General features: G+C 40.4%; 1 protein-coding gene across 1 annotated transcript in view; it reads left to right on the top strand.

The window, feature by feature from the left end:
• Positions 1-12,451, top strand: part of TMEM62 (transmembrane protein 62) — a 53,369-nt gene that overhangs the window by 24,760 nt on the left and 16,158 nt on the right. Inside the window, exons 10-11 of the mRNA XM_008574024.1 lie at positions 5,168-5,281; positions 9,792-9,876. Coding sequence (XP_008572246.1) covers positions 5,168-5,281; positions 9,792-9,876 — 199 coding nt within the window. The remainder of the gene's footprint in view (positions 1-5,167; positions 5,282-9,791; positions 9,877-12,451) is intronic.

Here is a 12,451-nt window from a genome sequence, read left to right as displayed (position 1 = left end):
TAGTTTTATAAAGAAAACTCCATAGCTCACATTTATTGAAACATTTCTGTCTGCTTAGTTGAATCCTTAGTAAAAATGTAAAACCACATACTTTTTATATGTTTAACATTTCTTATGACATTATTGTTGTAATTTAAACACAATAAACTCTACATATTTAAAGTGTACAATCTGATAAATTTTGATATGAATATATCCTTGACGTCATCACTACAATCAGTATGATACATTTCCCTCAAAATTTTCTTGAGCCCTTTTGCAATCTTCTTTCCCTCCATCCTCATCCCCAGAAAACCACTGATCTGTTTTCTGTCTTATATGTTTAACTTTAAAAAATTAATCTACTGAATATTAAATAGGGAACCCAGTTCCCTCATTCATTAATGGGAAAGTTCTGTTTTTTGAAGTATCAAACTTTAGATGAGTCTGATTTGAAACTCAAAATCTGTGAGAAGACATTAATTTATTATCTAATATTTTACCTACTCACTATATTTATTGAATATCTATAGGTTTCTGGCAGCCTAGTAGCAACCAGACCTTTAGATCAATTCTCAATATGGATCCTGGACTAGTAGCATCAATATCACCTGGAAACTTGTTAGAATTGCAAATTCTCAGGTTCCATCCCAAAGCTACTGAATCAGAACCTCTGGAGATAGGACCCAGCAATCTATTTTAATAATTTCGCCAGGTGATTCTAATGTGCACTACAGTTTGAGAACCAGTAATTTAGGTGATTGTGCCTACCTTGCCAAATTAAAGAGCAGACTCTAAAAATCTCTGTATCTCAAAATTAAATTCCTGCTTTAAAACAATAACTTATAATTTGATAGCACGTTTTGAAAAGTAAAAGTGTGATTAAGCACCAGTATAGTTCTTTTTGTTGTTTTAAAAATTTTTTATGATGGGAAATTTAAAGAATTTGCAAAAGAGGTAATAAGTGTAATCAACTCCCATGTATCCAGCAGCCAATCTCAATAATTATCAATTTATTACCAGTCTTGTTTCATCTATGCCCCTTCTATTTCTCCCCTCCCTGCACCAGGATGACATTTCATCTCTAAATATGTCAATACGTATCACTAAAAGATAAAGACTTTTATTATATTTTAAAATTTTAATATATTTATTTATTATTATTACTATTATTTTGCATTCTAAGATGTAGTGGAGCAGTTGGGAGTGAGGGGAAGAGGAGAAAGGGGAGGGGGAGAGAGAGGAGGAGGAAGGCAGGGCATGGTCAAGGCCTGTAGCACCACCCTCATTCCAGCAGGAGAGCCCAGGGACTTATGGCAGAGGCTTGCTTGTGGCTGGGCTGGATGCGGACTTAGGGGCATGTATGGCTGAGGCCCTCGACTCGCTCACTGCCCAGGCTCAGGAGCCTGAGACACTTCTGGCAGCAGCTCAATGGTCATCTCTGGGCTGGATTCAGACATTGATGGGTCATGGCTTAGGCCCTCGGCTCCCCACTGCTCAGGCTCAGGAGCCTGGGGAACTTCTGGTGGTTGTTGCTGGGCTGGATGTGGAGGTTGGGGGGGACATGGCTGAGGACCAAGGCCCCCTACCGCCCCAGCTCAGGAGCCTGGACTGTTTCTAGCAGCAGACTAGTGGTCATTGCTGGGCTGGATGTGGATGTCAGTGGGGGTTAGCTGAGGCCTTCAGCCCTCCACCACCCTAAATCAGGAGCACGGGGTGCTTCCAGAGGCAACCTGGTGGTTGTTGCTGGGCTGGATGCGGACATCGACAGGGCATGGCTGAGGCCCTCTGCACCCCCAATCTGGCTTGGTAATCCAGGGCACTTCCAGTGGTAGCCTGCTGGTTGTCACTGGGCTGGATGCAGACATTGGCAGGGCTTGGCTGAGGCCCTCAAGGCCCCCCCAACCCTGGCTTGGGAGCCCAGGGTGCTTCCAGCAATGGCCTGGTGGTTGTCACTGGGCTGGATTCCAATGTCAGTGGGCTTGTTCTGAGGCTCTTAGGGCTGCCCCTCCACCAGCTTTGGAACCCGACACGCTTCTAGCAGGAGCCTAGTCGTTGTCATTGGGGTCGATGCGGACACCAGGGGTGCGTAGCTGAGGCCCTTGGTCCCCCACCACCCCTACACAGGAGCCTGGGGCACTTTTGGCAGTGGCTTAGTGGTTATCAGTGAGCTGGATGCAGACCTTGGAGGGGCAGGGCTGAGGCCCTTCGTCCCCACTGCCCTGGCTTGGGAGCCTGGGGCACTTCCAGCAGTGGCCTCATTGTCATCGCTGTGCTGGATTCCAACATTGGGGCAATGTGGCTGAAGCCCTCAGCCTCCCACTGGCCTGGCTTGGGAGCCTGGGGCGCTTCTGGTGGTGGCCTGGTGGTCATCGCTGGGCTAGATGCAGATGTCAGGAGAGCATGGATGAGGCCCTTGGGCCCCCACTCACCCTGGCTTAGGAGCCTGGGGTGCTTTTAGCGGCGACCTGGTGGTCGTTGATGGGCTGGATGCGGACATTGGGAGGGCATGGCTGAGGCCCTCAGCCCCCCACCACCCTGGCTTGGGACCTTAGGTCACTTCTGGCGGCAGCCTGGTTGTTGTTGCTGGGCTCAATTGTGATGTTGGAGGGGTGTGGCTGAGGCCCTTGGCCCCCTACCGTACAGGCTTGGGAGCCTGGGGCACTTCTGACAGTAGCCTAGTGGTTGTTGCTGGGCTAGATGCAGACATCAGGGGGCATGGCCAAGGCCCTTGGCCCCCCACCACCCAGGCTTGGGAGCCTAGGGTGCTTCCAGTGGCAGCCCGATGGTTGTCACTGGGCTGGATGTGGACATCAGGGGTGCATGGCTAAGGCCCTTGGCCCTCCCCATCCTGGCCTGGGAGCTCGGGGTGCCTCCACTGTTGGCCTGACGGTTGTTGCTGCACTTGATGAGGATATCAGGGGTCATGGCTGAGGCCCTTGGGTTGGGAACCCTGGGCACCCTCAGTGGTGGCCTGATGGTGGTCACTGGGCTGGATACTGCCATCAGGGGGGCATGGCTGAGACACTCTGCCCTCCACCCACCCTGGCTTGGGAGTCCAAGGGGCTTCTGGCTCTTTTAGTTTTTATAGGTATTCTTTGGTGGTGTTAGATCTTTACTGGTTAATATCAGAACTTTGTCTCTGATCTGTGGATCTTTGGTTTTTTCTTTCAGTTTTGTGTTGGATTATTAGCTATCCCCACCACTTAAACTCTGCACTGGAACTAACTTGTTGTCCTTTGCTTACTTCTAAACTGGGGGAACTTCCTGTGGTAACCTGCACTTGAGCCCTGTGGTTGAGCTAAATTGCTGCTTTGCTGCTGATGCCCTGGGGAAGGCTTAGGAACTTCCTGTGGTAACCTGCACTTGAGCCCTGTGGTTGAGCTAAATTGCTGCTTTGCTGCTGATTTCCTGGGGAAGGCTTTTTGTGCAGCTCAGGTTTTAATTGTCGACCTTGTAAGCACTTCTGGGTCTTGTGAGGTCCAGTACACCTGGGTAGTATGGAAACTCTGGTCTGGGCCTGAGTCTTTTCAGCAAACTGCACCCTACTGCAGTTCTGTATTCCTGACCAGTCTCCACTGAGTGGTCCTTTGCTGAGTGGAGGGCAGATCAGCTGTCCATGCTGTGCCCCAGTGTTCCCCCAGTGGGCCCATCTCCCCTAGTGCTGCCCACTCTTTAAACAGTTCCCATGGGATGGGCCATGCACAGGTCCCATGCGATGACTCATTTGCTCCTATATGGGTTCACAGGAACCCTGCTAGTGGTCTTGCTGGCCTGGGGGCCAACAAGGCCCTCTTCTCCCCTGCAGCCTCCAAGCAACTTCACGTGAAGGGTGCAGCAGCGGCTTTTACCAGCTCCTGCTGCGTGTGCTCACCAGGGCCAGCCTTGAAGTGGTTGGGGCTCAAAACATTCAGAGTGGTCCTCTCTTTTTCTCATTGTGGTCTCTCCTGCCTTCATGAATTCTACATGTCTCTCCTCCTCTTCCTCTGAGCTCCTTGGAGAGCGAGGAGGATCCTGATTTGTAGCATTTCCCTGATTAGTACTAACTGTCATAGTATAAATATTCCTACTGGTGGGTCCAAGTGCAGTGGTGTTTACAATTAATTGATCACAACCAGTTACAGATTTCGTTGTTCCTTCTCCACTCCCACTGCTTCACTTGCCTTGCCTTTAAAAAAGAAAAAGGCTGGTTTTAAGCTACCAATACAATGCTAACCAGCCTGCAAAATTCCTGAAAATTTAACAATTGGCCCTTGTAAGCCAGTCAAGCCAGCTCCAGCACACTGCTGGCTTATCCCTCCATCAGCCTTTCACTTAAAGGTTTTTAGCACCCATTGATGATCTTTGCTTAGATCTATTTTTTCATTAGAGTTATAAAATGGTGTTATTCAAATTGCCTCTCCTTATTAGAGGAGTACTAATTAGAATAGTCCTGTAAAGAAGGAAATTCCCTCATCTATTTGGTACTCAGATATAGTGTTCATACAGGGAATCCAAGATAAATTCTTGATTCTTTCCCTATTGCCCTCTTTTCTAAACTAGTTTTCAGAATAATGAGTTAGTTCTTTAGCATCTGCCAAAAGTGACCTATGAGTCTTTTATTTTTAGTATCATTATGAATTAAAAGGTTTAAAATGTATATATTTGATATGTTTCAGTCCATTGCATTTGTTCTTTTTATGCTCAAATTGCTCTATCTTTGGTGATTGGGAACCTTATCACGTTGACCACTAAGTGCTTTGATACAATCCCTGTAATCTTTGTTAATTATCTTACTTTCTGATGTGGCAAGATATTCCAAGTTCTTGTGCATTTCTTACTCAAGAACTAGAATCAGCCATTTCTCTGAAGAGCATTGGTTCCTTGTAGTAAGGAATGGTATTTTGAGTCTACAGTCTAGGCCTTTTCAGTGAACAGGGAGAAATACAGATTTTGTTTTTTTAGAAAAGAGAAAATACATATTTAGTGCATGCTGATATTTCCAGTGCAAGTCTAGAATTACAGAGTTTAAAAGAAATGCTACTAAAAGTACTTACAGGGAAAATCAAAAGTAAATGAAAAAAAAGTAGCTATTCAGAGATAACTGACAAAAGTTATTACAAACTTACTCTTGTGAGTAATATATTTAATTTAGAACATTATACATATTTAAAATGTACATGAGAGTTTCTTCTCTGCTTATAACTAGGATTCTGCTGGAAGAAGTAAGAGTGTTCACCACATATTTTCTCTTCAAGATAATATTCATCTCAGATTTAATCCCTTGGCATCATTTATTCTCCTTGCTGACCACTGCACCATGGTGAGTGAATTTAATTAAACATTACACGTATTTTTACTGGATTTGGTAAACGCATAGTGCTAAAGTAATATACTTGTACAGTAGTCCCCGCTTATGCACAATTTTGCTTTCTGTGGTTTCAGTTACCTGAGGCCAACCACAATCTGAAAATATTGCATACAATAAGTATTTTCAGTGAGTGAGAGAGAGAGCACATCCACATAACTTTTATTATGGTATATTTGTTATAATTGTTCTATTTTATTACTATTACTGTTGTTAATCTCCTACTGTGCCTAATTTATAAATGAATCTTTGTCATAGGTACGTATTATAGCAAAAGACAGTATATATAGGGTTTGGTACTATCCGTAGTTTAAGGCATTCACTGGGCATCTTGGAACATATCACCCATGGATAAGGGGGAACTACTATAATCATGTGACAAGAAAGTTGAACCTTATACAATTAAAGTTTAGTTATTTGCCTAGAAGAATAAAATGTGTATAAGTTGTTTTGAATTAGAAGAAGCAGAGGCATAGACAAATAATTTGGGACCTGGTTCTAACCAATTCCATGAAACCAGGATAACAAAGGAAATTATAGGGACTATGCTAAGTTAGATTAAGGCTTTTTAAAGAATAATATTTCTTCCTTCATAATACATGCTCAATGTAGAAATTTGGAAAATTTACAAATAGATAAAATGAAATCAGCCCCACATCATTCTTTTATCACACTACCCTTTATAACCATTGATTTGTCATTATGATATTCTCTACTTATTATCTTTCATATACATTTGTATATGAGTTTTTAATATGAAATGGTATTATACTTTCAGTCTCTTTTGCTGTCTGATTTTTTTTTCCACTGAGGAATGATATTAGCTGCATTATATTCTCATAGATATACCTTAATTTATTTAACCATTTCCCTATTGTTGAACTTTTAAGTTGTTTCCAGTTTTTCCCTCTACTATATAAATGAGGCTTGTAACTTAGTTTTCATGTGTATTTATGATACAGTTTCTTGGGATANAAATTTGGAAAATTTACAAATAGATAAAATGAAATCAGCCCCACATCATTCTTTTATCACACTACCCTTTATAACCATTGATTTGTCATTATGATATTCTCTACTTATTATCTTTCATATACATTTGTATATGAGTTTTTAATATGAAATGGTATTATACTTTCAGTCTCTTTTGCTGTCTGATTTTTTTTTCCACTGAGGAATGATATTAGCTGCATTATATTCTCATAGATATACCTTAATTTATTTAACCATTTCCCTATTGTTGAACTTTTAAGTTGTTTCCAGTTTTTCCCTCTACTATATAAATGAGGCTTGTAACTTAGTTTTCATGTGTATTTATGATACAGTTTCTTGGGATAAATTCCTAGAAGTGACTTGCTGGATCAAAGGGTGGGCAAACTGTTTTATATACTTTACTTATTTATTACATAATTACAAAAATTATTTATTATATTCATTATTTTTCTTTATCTCCTCCTTTAAAATAAGCCCCATGAGTGCAGGGATCTTTGTTTGGTATGCCTAGCACATAGTAGGCCCTCAATAAATATTTCTTGAATAGTAAATGGATTTTTTTTTTTTTAGTTTTTAATGTATGCTATTAAATTGTCTTCCAGAGAAGCAGTGGAAATTTATGCTTTAGTTCCCTCAGATCTCATTTATCCTGGGAATTAACATAAAATACAAAAAAAGACATACACTAAAATATTAGGAAGAACATTTAAATCTCCCTTAATTTCACCTCCCAGAGATAGTTTTAGTATATTCTTCAGAGACTTAAAATATGAATTTATTATTGTTTTAATTTACTTTTGTTATTTGTATAATTGAGATTTTAAAAAATAAGATAAATGGGCATTTATATTTCATTATTACAATTTTTTTATTATTTATTCATTTTTCTTTTGGGGATTTTAATAGCCACCTAGACTAGGCTTCTGAAGTTTTAATGTACATATGAATCACCTGGGGATATTATTAAAATACAGATTCTGATTCAGTAGATCTGAAATGGGGCCTGAGATTCTGCATTCCTAACAGGCTCAAGGTGATTTCAACAATAGTCTGGGGACCAAACTGAAAAACAAGCACCTACATCACATGCCTTTTTACTGTGAGTTAACCTCCAAGTGAATGACTTCTTGATGGAGAAAGCAAAATAAAATGAAGTCTCTGCTCATTCTGCCTGCAGTGTACTACATACTGTGTTTTTTAACTCTTACACAACTTTAAATAAAACAAAATTGCTATAGCTTGAATGTCCCCCCAAAACTCATATTGAAGCTTGATCCCCATTGCAGTAATGTTAAGAGGGTGGGAAATTCAGCTATAGGATTTAAAAGGTGGGACCTTTAGGAGGTGATTGGATTGTGTGGTTTTGCCCTCATGAATGCATTAATCCATTCATGGATTAATGGATTAATGAATAAATGGGTTATTACTGGGGTGGCACTAGTGGCTTTATAAGGAGAGGAAGTAAGCACATTAAAGCACTTAGCCCCCTCACCATGTGAAAACCTGTGCCGTCTTAGGACTCTGCAGAGTCCCCACCAAGAAGGCCCTCACCAGATGTGCTCTTTTAACAGTGGACTTCTCACCCTCCAAAACTGTTAGAAATAAACTGCATTTTTAAATAAATCACTCAGTTTCAGGTATTCTGTTCTGAGCGACAGAAAATGGTCTAAGACAGAAAATAAATTAACCTTCTCCTAGTACAGTGAAAGTGGACTATTTCTTTTTCTTTTTTTTTTTTTTCTTTTTCGTGACCGGTAAGGGGATCACAACCCTTGGCGTGGTGTCGTCCACACCACGCTCAGCCAGTGAGCGCACCGGCCAGTCCTATATATAGGATCCGAACCCGTGGCGGGACTGTCGCTGCGCTCCCAGCGCCGCACTCTCCCGAGTGCACCACGGGGCCGGCCTGGACTATTTCAATTTGATCACTTAATAAACTGTATAAAACTATTTAGCTTCAATATTGGTCTAAGTATCTAAATTCAAAAAGAGTAATGGTGAGGCAATGTATAATTTTCTTTACTGGTGGATAAGATGTTTGATTCCCTTTGAACACATATTTTTCTTATAGAGTCATTTTTTGCTAATGATGCTAAAAAGAAAGGAAAAAGAAAACTGTCTCTCTCTATATTCACACAACATTTCTAACACCAAATGTGTCACCAAGCAATTCTCCAATTCTTGGTAGACATTGGATGAGTGTTAAAAAAGAAAGGAAAAAGAAAACTGTCTCTCTCTATATTCACACAACATTTCTAACACCAAATATGTCACCAAGCAATTCTCCAATTCTTGGTAGACATTGGATGAGTGTTATATAATTTAACTCAATTCTGACACTAACTGCTGGGAGTTAGCACAGACCCTACAGGTTAAGGGCTCAGTCCCACAAAACTGCCCTTCCTGCCCACTGCCCCAGCCCCTTTCAGATGCTAGTCTTAAGTCCAGGTTGTCACCTGTGCTTCTGACCAACTTTCTATAAATCAGAGGTTCTCAAAACCCCCCTCCTCGAGTTCAGTAATTTGCTAGACCGGCTCACAGAGCTCAGGAAAACAGTTTACTTGCTAGATTACTGGTTTACTGTAAAAGGATACAACTCAGGAACAGCCATATGGAAGAGATGCATAGGGCAAGGTATGGGGGTGGGTCGTGGAAGCTTCTTTGCCTTCTCCAGGTATACCCTACCCTCCCAGGAAGCTCTCTGAACTCCTTCAATTAAGTGTTTTTATGGAGGCTTCATTATGTAGTCATGATTGATTAAATCATTGGCCATTTGTGATTAATTGAACCTGCATCCCCTCTCCCCTGCCAGAAGGGAAAGAGGTGTTTGTATGAAGCTAAAACTTCTAACCCTCTAATCATTTGGTTAGTCCGGCTGGCAACCAGCCACCATGCTTAAGGGCTTTCAAAAAGTCACCTCATTAACATAAACTCAGGTGTGTTTGAAAGGGGCTTGTTATAAGAAACAAAAGTTGCTCCTTTCACTTTATCACTCCATCACTCCAGAGCTGTTTTTCTGGAGCCAGGGACAAAAACGAAATACAGTCATGCTTTGCTTAACTACAGTGATAAGTTCTTAGAAATGTATTGTTAGGCAATTTCCCCGTTGTGTGAACATCAAGTGTACTTACACAAGCCTAGATACCATATAGTCCACTACACTCCTAGGCTATATGGTATAGCCTGTTGCTCTGACTAATGTTGTATATATGGTCTGACTACTGAAATGTCGTTGTGCCGCGTGTGACTGGCTTATAACCAAAGATATTCCCATCACTGTTATCACTTAGAAAATTACAAGGGTTTTAGGAGCTCTGGCCCAGAGCTGGGGATGAAGACCAAAATATATATTTCTTATTGTATCACAGTATCACAGATGATATTTCGATTTCTGGTAATGAGGCCACTTTAAAAATCTTAACTGAAGCTGTACATATGTACCTATCTCACATTAACATCTATTTCTCTGCAGGCCCGGGTCCTTTTTGTGCTGATTGTGCTGATCCAGCTTACCATTCTCATAACTTTTAGGTATCAAGGATACCCAGAGCTTAAAGGTTAGTCATGGTTCTTTTTATTCTTAGAAGACTTTATTTTAAAGTATTATATAATGTCCTCACTATTATCAAGTGATAAATAGCAATGTAAATTGTCTTTGCGTGAGTTCTGTGAGGTACATCCTTCAAACTATCATACTTTTCCCACAGTATTCTTATCTTGAAAAAAAATTCAGTATTTTGCTGCTACATGGCAGTAAAATGAGGGAAAATCACAATATAGCTCAACTTTTAATATAAGTAGCTTTTTAATGTAATTTATATATGAAATATTTTTAAATAGAAAAGGACCTGTTAGTTCAAATAATTAAAGACAAAGTGCTAAACAAAGCTTGACAAAACATACATGGTACATATATAAATTTGAATTACGTGTGCAGAGCAGGAAAAGTTGTGAAGAAGGTGACTTTGCCTGTGGTGCCTCCTACCTCTACTGACATGTGTCTATACCTGGATGTATTTCCTGCCTATATTTGCCATGCTGTTGAGCTGTCTAGCAGATAATCTGGTAATATACATTAATAAATAATGAAGGTTAATTGATAATTATTAATAAGCAGTCCCTCTTAGAGGAATGTGAATTTTAAAGTAGGGACAGTGAGGAGGGAGGGCCCTAACTCCTAACAAGATTCCTTCTAACTCTTCTTAACCATTTTCTTACTGTTGGGAGCCTGCAACTTAGGGATGTAGTGTCACAGTCATGTCTCATCTCAGATTTCTTAAGGATGATTCATCAGTGTGTGTCCCTTCCTGCCATCCACCATAAATGACATTTTTGAAAATGTCTGTTTTGATGCCTGGCACATAGCAGGTACTCTATAAATGTTTGTGAAGCCTATTGAATCTCAACCCTATTAAGGAATCAATAAATAAAGTTCCTTGTCATGCCACCTCTGATAGCTGCTAAAAATTTTTGCTGAACTTTTATAGGTATAAGTTTGGAACACTCAAAAGGCTATTGGCTATTTATTTCCTCCTAGTTGGTAACCTTCAATAAACCTAGGCTGATACCATTGGATCGTGGTGCTTTTAGTAATCTTTTGGAACAGTGAAGCTTTCCATAGGTATATTTAAACAAAAGAATAATATGTTTTTCCACTCATATGCTTTTTCTAGTAAAACAATTATTTATAAATATATCTATATAAAAGCACTAATAGTCACTATTAGCAGTGATTAGAGAGTTATGAACATGCAGGTACAACTAGATAACCTTTTTCACTAGTTTTCAACTATTTCCATCATTTACTGCTTAACTTTTGTTGACGCTGCATAGGCTGATAGCTAACAAGTGGGTAAAGAGGAACGGTCCATTTTGTTCTCCCTTCATCCTTGGTCTGCTTGAAAACCTCTCTCTCTCTTTTGATTCCTTGTACTTTACTGCAGTTATTCTTAAACCTGGCAGTACATCAGAATCACCTAGGGATATTTAATAAATATATAGATTCCTAGGCCCTATCTCAGACTTAACTGAATCAAAATATCTGTGGTAGAAGTCTGGAAATCTAATTTTTAAGTGCTTTCCAGATAATTCTGAAAAGCAGCCAGGTTTAGAAGTCACTCTTTTACAGCCTAACCCCCAAAAGAGAATAACAGAAATTGTCAGAGCTTTCTTATAAGTATCGATAGGCTTTACCGTTAGTTAGCTTTTATGTCTTTTGAGGACTGAGCTTACACTACTGATTTTGAAACATTAAACTTCCATATCAATATTGTTCCCCGGCTGCTGCTTCCCTAAACAACTACAACAAACAGCTTCAAATACTCAGCTATCCTGTGGTGAATGGTGAGATGTGTCCAAGTCACACCCCAGCGACTCTGGCATGAGTTAACCTGGTGTGCTCATGCCCCAACTCACCAGGCAGAAACCTCAGCCAAGATGCTGGTGGATATATCTTCACTGAATCTCCTTAGAAAGGATTTTGTATGAACATGTTAAAAAGGTTTTTCCCAACTTTTCAAATCCTTTGTTTTGTGTCGTGTTTGGGGAGGAGGGGTGGTTTGGGGGCTTTTTTCCCACCAGGCACAGCCCTGGTAGGTACAACTGATAGTAGGGGAAAAGCTGGAAAGAGTTTTTGTTTTGTTTTGTTTGTGTAGACTAGTCCTGTGGACAAAAACCAAGCCACATTAGAATTTCTGCCTTACTGGTTCCCCCAAGGAAGGGAAAAAAATACACTTTTGCCCTTTTTTCTAAGTGTTCATCTTTAGTTGTTTTTTTAATTTTTGACTGGTAAGGGGATCGTAACCCTGGCTCGGTGTTGTCTGCACCATGCTCAGCCACTGAGTGCACTGACCATCCCTATATAGGATCTGAACCCGTGGCCTCAGCACTACCAGCGCTGCACTCTCCCAAGTGAGCCACAGGGCTGGCCCTTCATCTTTAGTTTGATTTTGGAAAACTGTTAAGCATTTATTTTGGGGTAAAAATAAAAACTAATTTTATACTAAAAAAAAATACTTGGCTATCTGGCTTAAAAGTAATATGTCCCTTTTAAGATGCAAAGAACCTAGTTTTTTTTTTTTTTTTTTTTTTTTTTTTTTTTTTTTTCGGGTCCCGCCAAGGATCCCAACCCCC

This window comes from Galeopterus variegatus, unplaced genomic scaffold (assembly GCF_000696425.1).
Source record: "Galeopterus variegatus unplaced genomic scaffold, G_variegatus-3.0.2 Scaffold984, whole genome shotgun sequence".
NCBI classification, from domain to species: domain Eukaryota; kingdom Metazoa; phylum Chordata; class Mammalia; order Dermoptera; family Cynocephalidae; genus Galeopterus; species Galeopterus variegatus.
This window is presented reverse-complemented; position numbering and strand designations above follow the sequence as displayed.